The sequence below is a fragment of the Tachyglossus aculeatus genome, chromosome X3 (assembly GCF_015852505.1).
Source record: "Tachyglossus aculeatus isolate mTacAcu1 chromosome X3, mTacAcu1.pri, whole genome shotgun sequence".
Classification (NCBI taxonomy): domain Eukaryota; kingdom Metazoa; phylum Chordata; class Mammalia; order Monotremata; family Tachyglossidae; genus Tachyglossus; species Tachyglossus aculeatus.
In genome coordinates, this window is record NC_052099.1 from 10,699,953 (window position 1) to 10,717,435 (window position 17,483).

Genomic DNA, 17,483 nt, shown 5'->3' on the forward strand with positions numbered 1-17,483 from the left:
TACAGTGCTCTTCATACAGAAAGTGCTTAATAAATACAATTGTATGATTTGAATGAATACAACAGAGCTGGTAGACTTGTTCCATCTGAGGAAAAACCATATGTGAAGGAGGAGATTGGCAATGGATGCAGAGCCTTGAGATATCTGTTTGTTTTTTCAAACGCCTCATGATCTGCATTAGGAATAGGTGAGGATCATTAAGAATAAAGACCCACTTCATCTTTTAAGATACAGCGAAGAAATGTTAACCACCTAATGCCTCGCCTTATGAGTCAAAGGTAGTCAGAATGAAGTCATATACTCATTATAGACATATTTCTTTTTGCTATTTCAGGTCATCTACCAGATGGCAGAGAGCACTTGTACGTGATGACACTTCCTGAATGGGCTGACATATGCTGTTGAATTGCCCATACAGAAAAGCCTTGCTCATTGCAAGTCTCTCTGGAACTATTTCAAACAAAGCATATCAATTAACATTTGTTTATTATAGCAGTATGTGTGTATAACAGGTTTCTATTTCCCTCTCATATATTCAGGGCACAGTTGAGTTTGTATTGGATTTGCCAGATGAAGAGCTCACATTCCTAGTTTTTCTTTACTTTTTTTCATTTCAAATGTCTTTGTATACATCACACCTCTCTCCCTAAACCCCTCTGGATTTCCTAAATGACAAAAATGATAGATGTTGCTGGCATATTCCTATGTACAAAGAACATAAGAAAATATGATAGTGCAATAGGCTCTTGGGTGGGACATTGCCAATGATGTATTTGAATCCCAATTTCAAACACACAGGATTTTATTTAATGAATTCTCCAGAGAAGGGGATGAGTCTCATCATTAGAGTTGAAAGTGTCAGAAGGAAGCTAAAGCACAGAATTCTCATTAATACTGATGGAGTCCCCCAACTATTCCTTTGAAAACATCTCCAACTGCTTAACCCAATGACTTACATAAGGGTGAGCAAGGCGTGTTTGAGGAATCTGGAAGACCTGGGCAATGGAAGCCAACATGCCCCTAGATGCAACTTTGCCTCCCTTCTGCCTTAACAATAATAATAACAGTGATAATAAATATGGTATTTGTTAAGCTCTTACTTTGTGCCAGGCACTGTACTAAGCACTGGGGTGGATACAAGCAAATCGGGTTGGACACAGTCCCTGGCCCACTTGAGCCTCACAGTCTCAAGTCCCCATTTTACAGATGAGATCATTGAGGTCCAGAGAATAATAATGATGGCATTTGTTAAGCGCTTACTATGTGCAAAGCACTGTTCTTAGCGCTGAGGAGGATACAAGGTGATCAGGTTGTCCCACGTGGGGCTCACAGTCTTAATTCCCATTTTACAGATGAGGTAACTGAGACACAGAGAAGTTAAGTAACTTGCCCAAAGCCACACAGCTGACAAGCGGCGGAGCTGGGATTAGAACCCATGACTTCTGATTCCCAAGCCCGGGCTCTTTCCACTGAGCCACGACTTGCCCAAAATCACACAGCTGACAAGCGGTGGAGCCAGGATTAGAACCCATGACCTTCTGACTCCCAGGACTGTGCTCTATCCATTATGCCATGCTGCTTCTCTAACATGACACACACTTAAGCCTCCCTGACACCCCCTTGCCCTTGTCTGACCTGGAACTCCCACCCACCCCTTCATATCCAACAGTCTTCCCACCCTCAAAACCCTCCGAAAATCACATCTCCTCCGAGAAGCCTTCCCAGACTAAACCCTTAATTTCCCTATCCGCCATCCCCTCAGAGTCGATTCTGAACTTAGCTGCATAGCCCTTGAGCACTTTGTTATTTCCCCCAACCCCACAGCACTTACGTGCATATCCTTATTCCTTACTATTTCCCCCATCTGTAATTTATTTTAATGTCTGTCGTTCCCTGTAGACTGTAGGCTCCTGGTGAGTAGGGATCATGTCTACTAACTCTATTGTATTGTACTCTCCCAAGCACTTCGTACAGTGCTCTGCACATGGTAAGTGCACAATAAATCCCACTGACTGATCGATAGATCGAGTGACTGGCAGGTGCAGGGCTAATTTTAGAAGAACCTGCAGCAAGGAAGAGGAAGGAGAAAGGTTTATATAAATGGCTTCCAAGGAAGAAAACTTTAGTCTTCTGCACTGTGCAGGAAAGTGCAGATAAGTGAAAAAAGGGAAGGGATGTTGTGGCAAAAGGGGGATGTAATATGTTGTACAAGTCAAACCAATCTTCTGGGGCACAACGAATCAATCAATCAATGGTGTTTACTGAAAATCCCTTTCCCACATAATAATAATAATAATAGCATTTATTAAGCGCTTACTATGTGCAAAGCACTGTTCTAAGCACTGGGGAGGTTACAAGATGATGAGGTTGTCCCACATGGGGCTCACAGTCTTAAAGCAGCACACTTTTGTTATCTTTAAAGTAGTTAAAAAATTTAAAGATGCAATAAAATGCACTTTGTAGTTTTACCCAACTCAGAGAAGACATAATAACCATGCAAAACAAAGACAAATAATGATTTACATTTTTTCAAATCATCTTCTGCAGAAAATGGCTGTAGCCAGAAGAGCTAAATTCTGGTTCTTAGCCACCTATCCCCATTCTTTCAACAGCCTTCTTTTTTTAACTGCCCACATAGCTATTGTTGGAGGTACACTAGCAAATATGTTTCAAGAACACCAATCAGCAGGCAATACTTCAGCAATGTGAAATTCTGCAACTCTTTTAACACAAACAGTGGCACTGCCAGATATGGTTTGAAAAGGAATTCTGACAGCATTACCACTGACCTGTATTGTGGATTTTACTCTCACCTCAGATATTTTCAGGGCATCAATGACTCGACTGTCCTTCTCACTCTCCTTTATTTTCTGTATAGCTCTCCAGACGATGCCTTGCAGTGCATCTCTGATCTCATCTCCACTGAACTCCCAAAACATCTTTATTAGATTGCTAAATAAATTGCAACGAATGGTCCAGTACAGTTGACTGCCTAAAATGAGAAAAAAAATAAAAACACAGATATTCCCTGAGTAAATTTCATTTGAAATACCCTATCAATCAATCATACAATCATTTTTATTTGAGTGCTTACTGTGTGCAGGGCACTGTACTAAGCACTCAGGTGAGTACGACACAACAATATAGCAGATACATTCCCTGCTCATAACAAGCTTACAGTCCAAAGGGGCTGGGGAGCGAATTTGGGTGGGAAAGTGCACGTAATAAATGCCCATTATCACAAGCTAAAGTGACAAAACATTATCCAAAACTATTTTGGGCAAGTGAAGGAAAAGAATCAATCGATCAAAGGTATTTATTGACAGCCTACTGCATGCAGAGCATTGTACTTAACGCTTGGGAGAGTACAGTATAACAGAGTTGGTAGACACGTTTCCGAGACAGAAGTTTGCTAAGAATCTGAAGCTGGACCATTTTTGATGATGCCTATTATAGGTTTTGACATCCAATGAACAATCTTTTGTTTTACTGGCTTTCGTTTGGGGTTTTACAGTGACTATTATTTATGTTCACATATCACGCTCTTTTCTTGAACACAGATATCTACGTTGGCATAGGAGGAAATGAATGGGTACAGGTTCTGACCATTTAAACAGAAAACTCTTAGTCATCTAAAATGCACTAACATTCACTGGAATATAGGCACTTATAGGTCACAAATTAATAATAATAATAATAATAATAATAGTATTTGTTAAGCGCTTACTATGTGCGAAGCACTGTTCTAAGTGCTGGGGGGATACAAGGTGATCAGGTTGTCCCACGTGGGGCTCACAGTCTTAATCCCCATTTTACAGATGAGGTAACTGAGGCACAGAGAAGTTAAGTGACTTGCCCAAAGTCACACAGCTGACAAGTGGCGGAGCTGGAATTAGAACCCATGACCTCTGACTCCCAAGCCCGTGCTCTTTCCACTGAGCCACGCTGCTGAATACTGGTATATGAAAACCTTTTTCACATATCATTTTTCTCACAGGCATTGAGCATTGGCTTCGAGACGGCATATGAAAGTAGACATTGAGTCCCACACTGGAGGTTAAGGTGGTTTGGGTTCTAGTCCAGGACACTCTGCAGTTAAGGGAATGCTTGCTGGAGCTATCCCACCAGTGGTGAGGGTTTCTTATCATTTTTTTCTTTGTATCTGTTAAGCATTTACTATGTGCCAGCCACTGTACTAAATTCTGCAGTGGATACAAGCTAACCAGCTGATCAGTCTTTGTCCCACTTTGGGCTCACAGTCTTAACTCCTGTTTTACAGATGAAGGAACTGAGGCCCAGAGAAGTGAAGTGCCTTGCTCCAGGTCAGCCAGCAGACAGGTGGCGGAGCCGGGATTATAATCCAGACCCTTCTGACTCCCAAGCCTGTGCTCTACCCACTAGACCACACTGCTTCACGTCACTTCCCCTGGTGATCCCGACTGGCTGATTCTAGTGCCTGAAGAACCACCTCAGCCGTTCCGTGGGCTGCATGGGCCCAGAAGAAATCTTGAAAAACAGGAGCCTAACATGGGTGGCAAAGGCCACAGTAGCTACCGAGACAAATGCCTGCTGGGTTACGGTGCTCCGGCAGCAAATGGGTCTCGCACCCCCTCCTTTGCATGTGCTTTTGATGTGCTCTACCCAAACCCACCTATTCACTCGCTAAACTCCATGCTCCAGAGGGAACCAGGGAGTACGAGCAATGCTGCGCAAACAAACCCTAATTCATTCCTTCACCCACTATTCTCGGTCAATCAATCGTATTTATAACAATAATAATGATGATGATGGTATTTGTTAAGTGCTTACTATGGATCAAGTCCTGTTCTAAGCACTGGGGTAGATACAAGGTAATCAGGTTGTCCCACATGGGGCTCACAGTCTTAATCCCCCTTTTACAGATGAGGGAACTGAGGCCCAGAGAAGTTAAGTGACTTGCCCAAAGTCACACAGCTGATAAGTGGGGGAGCCAGGATTAGAACCCCACCACCTCTGACTCCCAAGCCCATGCTCTTTCCACTGAGCCACGCTGTTTCTCTGAGCACCTGCTGTTTGCAGAGCACTGTTCTAAGCACTTGGGAGAGTACACTATAACAATATAACAGAGTTGGTAGACACATTCCCCGCCCACGATGAGCTTACAGTCTAGAAGGGGAAATAGACATGAATATAAATAAATAAATTACAGATATGTACATAAGTGTTGTGGGGCTGTGGGAGGGGTGAAGAAAAGGAGCAAATCAGGGTGACACAGAAGGGACTGGGGGAAGAGGAAAAGGGGGCTTAGTCAGGAAAGGCCTCTTGGAGGAGATGTGCCTTCACTAAGGGTTTGAAGGTGGGGAGAGTCCATCCAATATAAGAAATACTGCAAAAAAAAGGAAACCCCGAGGCACTAAATCTACAGGGAACTATTGCCAAAAGTACTGGTTCAGAATCAGATGGTAACAGGTATGCCAAATTTTTTGCAAATTTCTAATCACATCCACAATCACTCAGAATTGTTGCACTGATAACATATTTGGAATACTATTCAAATGAAACAAGTTTTTGAAAATATTTTTCATATTAGGATTTTCACTAAACAATTAGAATATAAATGAGCCAAACAATTTGGGACTAAATTTAGTGTTTCTGAATTAGTACCACTGGGATTTTGAGTTACCAAAGTTAATTAGAGCAGTAGCCTTCGAATAATCTTGTTTTGAAATTAAATACCTTCACACTGTATTTTAAGTCTTTGAAAAGTCTTTAAAAACAACTTTCAACCTACTTGACTTTCATAAAAGATTTTGTATAAAAGTGTTCCATGCAAACCCTATCCTTTTATGTGTTCTAAATCTCTGTTCATCGAAGAGCAGTATATTACAAGCCCAAGAGCGAACCCATCAATCTGAATGTGATTTGCTTTATAAATCCATAAGACAAACAACAAATTATCAGATCGTCCAGGTAACTGGTTTCCTGCAAGTCACAATTTCTCTTTAAATGCCAACGATGATTTAACAGGCGAGCCATAGGGCTGTTCACTTGTTGATTTAAACTCCGGTGTGGCTCCGCTGAAGAAAAATATTTGTGAGGGAAAACCTATCAGACCCAATTGGCTGACAGTTAACGCAAAAAAAAAATTCCGCTTATAAAGACAGATGGCAATGTGTTATGACTGTCATTAAAAGTGGACTGCAATCCAATCATCGTGTCTAGACATTTGCTGAGAAACCTGTTATAAAACTGCTCATCCAGTTCTCTTGTAGCATTACAAGGTACTCTTCTGTTCTGCTTTGGTTGACCCCCAAAGACAGCTATCAAAAGTGCTGCTCTAAATATACTGAAAGGCAATATATCTCTCACAGCTACATAAAAAAAATATTTTGGCCCATGTAGCAATAACGACAATAATAACACAGCCTTAACAAGAAAAAAAAGAAATCTATTAGGAAGTCAGTTGTCTCCCTATTTCAATTATGGGACTTACGGTTTTCCACTAATTGACTGTATAGCTACTCAGATATCCTGTTGATGTGAGCGATGGGTATTTAGAATGCATTAAAACTCTAACTGGACCATTAGGCAATGACTAGTCACCTCAAAATGTCTCAAATGCAAGAAGTGCCATCAAACTTTGCCTATAGGAAGCCCACATTAAATGCTCTAAAGAAATGCTATTATATATATTTAAAACACTAAGGTCTGTGCCAGTCTCCTTTACACAGCTGCTTCTTTCTTCCCACACATAAGGAATATCAGCAAATGGCCATATATGACTTTTTTTTCCTCTTATTGAAAGTCAGCTTTACTGCTTTAAGTCCAGTTCCAATCAGGACTCATTAGGGTAGGCTATTTTAAATAGGAAGTCTAATAACTAACAATTACAGGGAAAGCTTTATACTCATTATACTCAAAAAATACAATGTTTTGCCAGCTGCTTGACCTTCATTGGTCAGATGCCAAAACACCAATGGAGCACTGAAAGCACTGAAACTTGCTGTCATCCTTGGACTCTAGACTGTGAGCCCATTGTTGGGTAGGGACCGTCTCTGTATGTTACTGACTTGTACTTCCCAAGCGCTTAGTACAGTGCTCTGCACACAGCAAGCGCTCAATAAATATGATTGAAGGAATGAATGACTCCATTTCCCAATTCCCAATATATAGATATAGATAATATATTTTGTATGGCATTTGTTAAGCGCTTACTATGTGCCAGGCATTGTGTACTATGCTCTGGGGTGGATAAGCTAATCAGATAATCAGTCTTTGTCCCACTTTGGGCTCATAATCTTAATCTGCATTTTACAAATTAGGTAACTGAGGCATAGAGAAGTTGAATGACTCACCCAAGGTCACACAGCAGACAAATGGCAGAGTCAGGATCAGAACCCAGGTCCTTCTGACTCCCAGGTAAGTGCTCTATCCACTAGGCTATGCTGCTTCTCATCTGTCACTCAAGAATTCGGGACGATGACAAAATCTCAAGGCAACAATAGAATACCCTGTCTCCCCATATTCAATCTGCCACTTCTCAGTTCTTCTGTGCTGAAGTTCACCAAAAAGTCCTCAACTGGCTAGAGTCAGATACCATTCACTCCCTTAAGACTCTGACAGATTCGGTGAAACTTTTTCAAACTGCTAGTTTTGCTCTATGAAGACTCAGCCAGAATCGACTCAGAACTAGAGTTTAAAACATCTTAGCAACGTACAATTGATTATGGCAAAATAATGACTCTTTCTTTTCTTGGAGTGAAAACATGGCTGATTTCAGCTGGTTTCCCTAATTTAGTCATTGATGCACTGATTGCCTTAGCTAGTCCCACAAAGTCGGATATTTTTCCTGTGGCCACAATGCAGCTCAAGGCTCAGCGGGGTCTTCCCCACATGGCTGTCTCAGAAAAAAAAAAACCTTCATGCCTGAGAATGCTCCATAAATTGATATCCTGTGGGACCCAAAACCTTCAGTGTACAGTTTTGCAAGATTTCAGTGTTATACTAATGCTCAAATGAAGTTGATCCATGATAACGCATCCTGCAACCCACAGTTCCTATGGTCGGGTTACCACACATCTACATTCCCTGAGTTCAATCCATTTCGATGCTCTATAAATATGCAGTGAGGTCGATTCCATCTGGGGGGCAAATGACTAAGGATTGTCATTCTCAATGGGAGACTCAGGTCAACCCAAACTTAGGACCAAGGGAAAAATAAAAGCAGTAAAGTCCCTCTAGACTGTAAGCTCTTTGTGGGCAGGAAATGTGTTTACCAGCTCTGTTATATTTTACTCTCCCAAGCACTTAGAACAGTGTACTGCACACATTCAGCACTTGATAATACCACTGATTCACTGATTGATTGATCCATGCCAACACATCTCTGCAATCCGCATCGTTATCCTTCTTACTTGCTCATTTCCTCCAACTCAAATCCCTACCAAGGTGGCTTCTCTGCAAGGTTGAGCACTTGCTGCCCTAGAAAATCTTTACTTCAAATCTATAAGACCAAAGACAGCTTCCTATTCCTGTCTTCAAGCTGAAGACTATCACGATCTCTCAAAGCACTGAAATGTCAATTAGCAGACAGAAACAATGAAAGCCTTAATGAATATCTGAACCCGGAGCAGTAATGTTTAATTGGAATAAATAAGGATGAAATAATGTCCCTGTGGACATTCTAGGTTTAATTATCAAAATTACATTCTAAAGAGCTACAATAAAAATAAGCCTGAAAGACCTCAGAATAATGTCTCGCCCAGCTGACACATCTCAAACTGAAGCACTCAATGTCCTTCCCCAAACCATACTCACACAACAAAGTGAGTTATGAGTTATTAGCTTCAAATTAATCAGCAGCTCCCCAAACTGTTTGGGGAAATAGCGGGGATGCTATTTTTTTCCCATCTATTGCCTTATAAAGTTGATTCAAATGAGGTATTTATTTATCTGGGGTCTTCACAAATTTAGTTAAACCATCATCATTTTCAATTTAATGTATTTGCTTTTCAATTATGCATTAACATCCTGTATCACCAGTGTCTTGGCTAGATTAAAGTGGGTGAGCATGCTGGTGCAAAAAACATTTTGCCGCACTGATGAGAAGGAATAAACTATTGCCCTCAGCTAACATTTTTATGGTTACAATTGATTTCTTAACTAATTTGAATTAAATGATCTAACACCACAGAATGTTTTCCATGAAACTTAAAGAGCTATACAACCAAGCCTCTAGCTCATGAGCCTAATAATGAGAACTGTTTGAGCGCCAGGCGATGGCGAGGGAGGGTGCGTGGGGGAGGAAGGTGGTATTTGAATTTATTCTCATTGGTGAAAGGATTGTTTCAAAATCCTGGTATAAATTATATCCTAGGTTTTAGTCATACCTTTAAAACTGCTTTCTCAGCTATTTATACAGTTTCTGGGCCCAAAGCAGTGTTCCTAGTGGATAGAGCATGAGCCTAGGAGTCAGAAGGACCTGGGTTCTAATCCTGCCTCCACTACTTGTCTGCTGTGTGACCTTGGGTAACTCACTTAACTTCTCTGGGCCTCAGTTACCTCATCTGTAAAATGGGGATGAAGACTGTGAGCCCCACATGGGACATGGAGTGGGTCCAACCTGAATAGCTTGTGTCTATCCCAGCGCTGAGTACAGTGCCTGGCACATAGTAGGCGCTTAGGAAATACCATAAAAAAAGGAAAAAAAAATCAAATATCCAACTTGCAGCCCACTGAAAAGAGTCGGTACAGCTCTTTCTCGGAATGAGGGGTTTTTTTACCACGACTGTTGTTGCTGCCTGAGACACAGCTCCAGAGTTTTGGGGGTGCCTCTCTGTATGTACTTGACCATACTGGAAATGCTGGAAAGGAGCCCCAAGCAATGGTACTGGTAGCACTTCCACCCTGGATCAAGGAGCTGGCAGCTAGCAGAAGTTGTGAAAGGACACCCTGCCACAAGACCATGGCTCACCAGCTGAGGACAAGACTATGGAGGGAGGGAGGGAGGAAAGGTGGGGTGTGGGGCAGCAGTGTGACCTAGTGAAAAGAGCCTGGACCTGGGAGTCAGAAGGACCTGGGTGCTAATCCCAGCTCTACCAATTGTCTGCTGTGTGACCTTGAGCAAGTCACTGCACTTCTCTGGGTATCAGTTCCCTCATCTGCAAAATGGGGATTCAATACCTGATCTCCTTCCTACTTAGACTGTGAGCCCCATGTGGGACCTGATGATCTTGTATCTACCCCAGCACTCAGTACAGTACTTGGCATATTAAATGCTTAACAAAACCACAATTATTATTATTATTATTATTATTATTACAAAGACAGCAAGAGATTGAGAGAGGTTGTATATGAGTCTCTGGTTCCCTCTGGGTCTTTTTGCCTAGGTGTGTGCATGCATATCCATCTCTCCCCCCACAAACTCAGTTCACTGGGCCCATTGAAGTCCCATTCACTTACATTCTAACAGGAAAACATTAGTAAAGATAATTCTATTCACCAATTTCATTGCCCCTTGCTCAATTTCATAATGTATCCATTTGCTAGTGGTTTTACGAAGGACACTTTGGAGATTCACTCTTTTTTACGAGTGTGATTTGTGTACATATGCATAGTTGCATTAGTGGCTCATCCTCAGGAATGAGATTGATGGGTCTGCTCTGCTAAAAATGATACTGACAACCCAAAAAGCTCTCACTTGGATTTGAGTTCAAATCACACACTTTAACAGCAACCCTGCTGTTGTAAAACACAACTCCTAATGGAGCACATATCCCTCTGCTTAGCATGGGGTGTCTTTAAGGTCTTAGACTACAAAGAAAGACAAAAATGAGAGAAATATTTCTCTTTCAACAGAAACGGGGATCACGCATGAGGCCGTCCTGGCACTTTAATCATGGAGAGACTGAAGCCCTTTCCACAGGCAAACACTAAGAGATGATTTGGGGGATTTCATTTCATTTGAAAATGGACCCTATTAAGGAGTTTCATTTTGGCAGGCTAAGGAGATAGGAAAGTAGCTGAGTAGTTTTCAGAAATCAATGCTTAGAAATCAGTGCTTAGAAGAGTGCTTTGCACATAGTAAGCGCTTAATAAATGCCATCATTAAATGCCATTATTAATGCAGCTTTTTCTCCCCCAACTAAATCCTTATTTTTTTCTTTGGCTACAATAGTGTGCTTGCCAATGATCTTTATAGGGGTGTTCTATAAACACAGGGGATGGGGTCTTATGGCTAGAGTTTAATAAGCATTTTATGAAGGCTCTGCAGTTGCTGCTTGGATTGATGAGGATTGGTAGTGATGGATAAAACTGTCATCTTCAGGCAAATCTTTGGTCTCCATGGGGTGGTCCGATCCAGCTAATGGCGGTCCATGTCTGCTGGAGTCGATCATGCTTCGTAAGAGGGTAGTAATCATTTTAACAGGCATAGTTGTCCAAATTCCAATATTACTCTGCTATAATGTTATATGTAATAATAATAATAATGGTATTTGTTAAGCGCTTACTATGTGCAAAGCACTGTTCTAAGTGCTAATGATAATGGCATTTGTTAAGCGCTTACTATGTGCCAAGCAATGCTCTAAGAGCTGGAGGGATACAAGGTAATTAGGCTCACAGTCTTCATCCCCATTTTACAGATGAGGTAACTGAGGCCCAGAGAAGTGAATCTGACTTGCTCCTACTCAACTCCTTGTTTAAACTTCCCCTTTTTTTATAGTCACTAATCTTAACAAAGGCTGAGTAAGTCAGGCAGGGCTCAGGAAAACTCTGGTGCTGGAAAAAGGATAATAATAGTAATAATTATGGTATTTGTTAAGTGCTTACTGTGTGCCAGGCACTGTACTAAGTGCTTGGATGGATTACATGGCAACGTCTCTACCACTCCAAGTATCACTCCACTGATATGGGGGTGTACCTTGATCTGTAAGACAGGCATAAACACTTTTCTAGTAGTTGCTCATCACTACTGTACCGGTGTCAATTAGCTGTGGTGTCCCACAAAATTTATAAGGGACGGGAATGATTAGAGTAAGCGGACCTAAATCCTGATTTAGTCCCCAAGTTTTAGGATGACTTCTCCCCTCCTTCTCTCCCTGTTCATTTCCAGCTCCTTATCTTTTTGTGGGACAGAGACTGTGTTCAACCTGATTAACCCGGGTCTGCCTCAGTGCTTAGCACACAGTAAGTGCATAACGAATACCACACTTCATATTATTATCTTTTGTCTTTTCTGCCTTTTTGGCCCAGTCTGAGCTCTTTTCATCACTGTTCCTCTTTGAGCTTCCCCCAATTCGGGTTATCATGGTATACTGGTCTACCATTTCATCAGCAAGCCTCACGAAATTCTCTTCAGGAGGCAAATCCAAATGTTTTGATTAGTTGTGGTTTTGAATCACCCATTGCTTCCACCAGAACAGCAGAGACAAAAATCAAGAACTGAATGTCTAAGGAAATTATTTATTCATCAACTGTTTTTGAAATGGAAAGCATGAGTGAAAAGGGTTATGAAGTTTGTGTACCCAGGAATTCAGTAATTATTAAACTTTGTTACAACATTTTAAGTGGTGTTGGTCTCCAGGAGAAGGTGGGAGTCTGAATTTTTTTTATGTGCATATGGGGAAAAAAAAATCTATGCTGTAATCATTAAAAATGATCCTGGGTCCTTGTGTGCCCTACTTTTCCTCAGCCCGGCGATATACGGGAATAATTGGCAAAGTTTTCTGTTGTCAGTGTTTTGGGGTCAGTAGGATGCTCCGATACAGCTAGTTTTCCTAAAATGATCTGGAAGTCTGACAAGGAGACTTTGTTGAGGTTTTCAAAATGTCTCTTCAAAATGAAAGGTACATGTGCTGCACTTGGCTTTATTTTTGTGAAGAATGTCACCTACATTAGCATGTGGGAGGCTCATTTATGATGCAGAGGTCTATTAGAGAGTCATGTTAATAATAAGATTTTGGGTGATTTTTTTTTCCTTCAGTAAATCTGACAAAGGAAAGAAGAGATGGGTCACCAATCTTTGCCAAAGGGGAACTTGAGCCTTCAAAGTATTCCAGAAGGAGTAAAGGGAGCAACACACCAATCAGTTGATTGATATGGACTATGAAAGCAGTTACATTTAAGAATGCAAGGACTTTTTATTTGAAGAGAATGTAAATAAAGAGGTCTGTCTGGCCCACGAACATACTAAGCATCAACAACAAAGGTACAAATACAGCTAGAATGAGAGAAAGTTGTTTGCTCCAGAGTTGGATTTTTAAGACATTTTTATTTTGAGGCTAAAGTTAAATCCATATAGTTTTTAATTTGCTGTAGTTTCATACTCACCATGCAGCCTCCATTAATTTATGCTTTCCCTTACTGGCTTCAAAAACTGTTTAGACTACACAGAACGTGAATCACTCCCATGAACAACTAACACTGTTGAGAATTTAGGTGAAGACCAAGCACCAAAACCCTCACAGAGTAGGATGGATTGAAACAGAATTGCAGTTTTTTCTTGTTTTGTAGGGTTTTTTTTAATTTTATGGTATTTGTTAATCTCTTACTAGGGACCAGGCAATGTACTAAATGCTGGGGTAGACATAAGCTAATCAGGTTGGACACAGTTCAGGTCCCGCATGGGGCTCACAGTCTTAATCCCCATTTACAGATGAGGGAACTGAGGCACAGAGAAGTTAAGTGACTTGCCCGTGGTCACACAGCAGACAAGTGGCAGAACTGGGATTAGAACCCAGGTCCTTCTGACTCCCAGGCCCATGCTCTATCCACTAGATCATGCTGCTTTTCACAGTTCTAAACTATGTAACCTCTAATTATTCTTACTATCACAGAATATTCTCAATGCAGAACATTACAATAATAATTATGGTACTTGTTAAGGGCTTATTATGTGCCAAGCATTGTTCTGAGCGCTGTGGAAGATAAAAGTTAATCAGGTTGGACACAGTTCCTGTCTCAAACGGGGCTCACATTCTAAGTAGAAGGGAATTGGATTTAATTCCCATTTTACAGATGAGGGAACTGAGGCACAGAGAAGACAAGTGACTTGTAGTAGGCTAAGGGAGCGAATAAGTAGGAAGGAGAGAGTTAGTGCAACAGCCTCCTTGCTGACTCCCTGCCTCCTGTCTCTCTCCACTCCGGTCCATGCTTCACTCTGCTGCCCGGATCATTTTTCTACAAAAACTTTCATGACGTGTCTCCCCACTCCTCAAGAACATCCAGGGGTTGCCCATCCACCTCTGCATCAAACAGAAACTCCTTACCTTCAGCTTTAAAGAACTCAATCACCCTGCCCCCTCCTATCTTAGCTCCCTGATTTCCTACTACAACCCAGCACACACACTTCACTCCCTTAACGCCAACATAATCACTGTACCTCGATCTCATCTATCTTGCCACTGACCTCTTGCCCATGTCCTGCACCTGGCCTAGGAATGCCCTCCTCCTTCATACTGATAGATAATTACTCTCCCCACTTTCAAAGTCTTATTGAATGCCCATTTCCTCCAAGAGGCCTTCCCTGACTAAGCCCTCATTTCCCCTTTTCCCATTCTCTTCTGAGCCACCCCTGAACTTGGATTTGCTCCCTATATTCACCTCTTCCTCAGCCCCACAGTACTTATGTACATGTATGTAATTTATTTATATCAATGCCTGTATCCCCCCCAGACTATAAGATCTTTGTGGGCAGGGAACGTGTCTACCAACTCAGTTGTACTCTCCCAAGCACTTGGTACAGTGCTCTGCACACAGTGAGTGCTCGATTGACTGACAGTGAGTGATTGATTGACATTGATGGGGCCCTTCCCCCACTTGCTTGCAAAGTCCCTTCTAGACTGTGAGCCCACTGTTGGGTAGGGACTGTCTCTATATGTTGCCAACTTGCACTTCCCAAGCGCTTAGTACAGTGCTCTGCACACAGTAAGCACTCAATAAATACGATTGATTGATTGATTAATTGATTTAAGAACAGATGGCACCGTACCATGTTATTTTCGCTTTTTCCTGGGGCTACCTGTGACAGTGCCTTCTTCAAAGACCAGGGCAGATTTCTTATCCTAGCACCTAGTCAGATTCTCTGCATTATATAGAGCATCATCAAATATGATTGAAGACCTTTTATGAAGATAGTTGAAGAGATGCTGTCGGCTCTCTAGCATACCTTTCCTGTTCATGACAAGAATGGTACCTGTTACCTATTTAGGCCCTAGGCAGTCTGGTAGAATGACAGATGTCATCTGACAGCTTCCAACTGCAGTGGTGAGCAGATGGCACGAATACCACTGAATTGTCCGCTAATATGCATCATTGACAGAAAAGTCAGCACTCTTCAGCAGGAAAATTCAGACATAAATCCCTGCTGTACTGGCATCCCTCCTCAGTGCTTGGAGCAAGCAAACCGCCACGAGGAGTCAGGAACAGCCAATATGAAATTTCTAAAGAAGTTCTAGGGTTTCCTGACTCCAGAGACCACCCACTGGTCTTATCCAGAAAAATGAATATTACTCCACATTTAGATATGAATTATTTCTCTGTGGTAATAACTGCCAAATTTTTTATGCTAGGATTAAATAAAATCAGAGAGATTTTGTAAAAACAAAATCAATATTACTTTACAAGAATAAAATCAGGACACTGATGAAATGGGCTCCCATAAGGACTGCCCACCGCTCAAATGGTAATGGAATAAAAAAAAACCTCACACATATCATTCACTGCATAAAGCCAGGTACCATGTCCTTTTATTGTCTACATCCAGAACCAAGCAAACTGTGAGCATGAACTTCTGGGTTATCGACAGTTGGTGATGGCATAGTGGAGAGAGCATGGGCCTAGAAGTCAGTAGGTCATAGGTTCTACTTCCGGCTCCGCCACTTGTCTGCTCTGCGACTTTGGGCAAGTTATTTTACTTCTCTGTGCCTCAGTTCCTTTATCTGAAAATGAGGATTCAATACCTGTTTTTCCTCCTAGTTAGACTGTGAGCCCCATGTGGGAATTGATTATCTTGTACCTACTCCAGCGCTAAGTACAGTGCTTGGCACATCAATCAGTGATATTTAGTGAGTGCTTACTATGTGCAGAGCACTGTAGTATGTGTTTGGGAGAGCATAATACAACAGAATTAGCAAACATGTTCCCTGCCTACAGTGAGTTTACAGTCTAGAAGGAACACACAGTAAGAGCTTAATAAATACCACAATCATTATTACTCTGCAGAGAGTCAGCAATCAATAAGTACTATTGATTGATGGATGAAAGTTCCTTTCCAAAGACCCAGAATAGGTCCTTAAACATAATACGCTTAAAAGACAAAAGGAAATCTCAACCTATAATGAACAAATAAACATCCCTTGACGAGCCAGGTAATCTCTAAGTCAGAAAAAGAGCATTTAGGGAGACGAGGGGGGTTTCTTTATTACTTAAATGTGCGGTGTTCTATCTGTGCCACTTTAGCCAAAGAACTCATATTTTATGTTGCCTGTTGCCTCCAAAAAAATTCTTATCAAGTTCTTCTAGTCCCTTTTTTCTAATTCTTTTTTCATTCTTGCCCATCACTATTATTATTATTACATTCCCCATTGTTATTAAATGTTGCATAAATAGTGATTACTGTATAGACTGTCTCCTGGAGCACTGCCCCACAGCTCAGAGTAGCAACCCTTTCGCATCTTAAAAAAAATAATTTCGTTGGAAAATGGACATAAAAAGGAGTAATACGGTTAACTTTTAGCTGCGGTATGCGTCATGCCATGCTTTTGTTTTGGAAACAATTTAGGCAACTGATAGAAGAAAGCACAGATTATTCAGGAAAATTTTAGCACACTGGAAAAATTGCTAATTCCCTCCTATGACATTAGGAAAATAGAATAAAGCAGTTAATATGGAGAATCAGTGAGGCTTAGTGGATAGAGCATGGCCCCGGGAGTCAGGAGGACCTGGGTTCTAATCTCGGCTCTGCCACTGTCTGCTGGGTGACCCTGGGCAAATCACTTAACTTATCGAGCCCTCAGTTCTCTCATCGGTAAAATGGGAATTAAGACTATGATCACCAGGTGGGACATGGACAAAGTCCAACCTGAGTAACCTGTATCTATCCCAGCAGTGCTTAGTACAGTGCCTGGCACACAGTGTTTTACATAGAGTTTTACAGCATCCTATTCCCTCCCCATCCCCATCGCCACAGCCATAACCACAAATCCTGTCCAAGATCCATGGTCATTAAATCCACGGTGGTATTTGTTAAGTGCTTTACTTACCTCTCAGTAGGTTGTTAATAATCTAACTTGAAACCTTAAAATCGGGACCAAACATTCTGAATTGACTTCTATAACTCTACTGAAGATATACCTTAAAGGCATTTCAAAGACATTGTGATGCATTAATATATCCAGAGTCTTTAGAAGTGCCAGAATAAAGGGGAAATTTGAAAAAAATCAGCTCAGGCCATCTTGAGAAAGAATTATCAGTGTCAGGTAAAACCAGCAAGAGAAGACTTCATA

General features: G+C 41.4%; 1 protein-coding gene across 1 annotated transcript in view; it reads right to left on the bottom strand.

Moving 5' to 3' along the window:
• Positions 1–17,483, bottom strand: part of TMEM232 (transmembrane protein 232) — a 99,136-nt gene that overhangs the window by 45,088 nt on the left and 36,565 nt on the right. Inside the window, 1 exon segment of the mRNA XM_038770446.1 lies at positions 2,814–2,992. Coding sequence (XP_038626374.1) covers positions 2,814–2,992 — 179 coding nt within the window.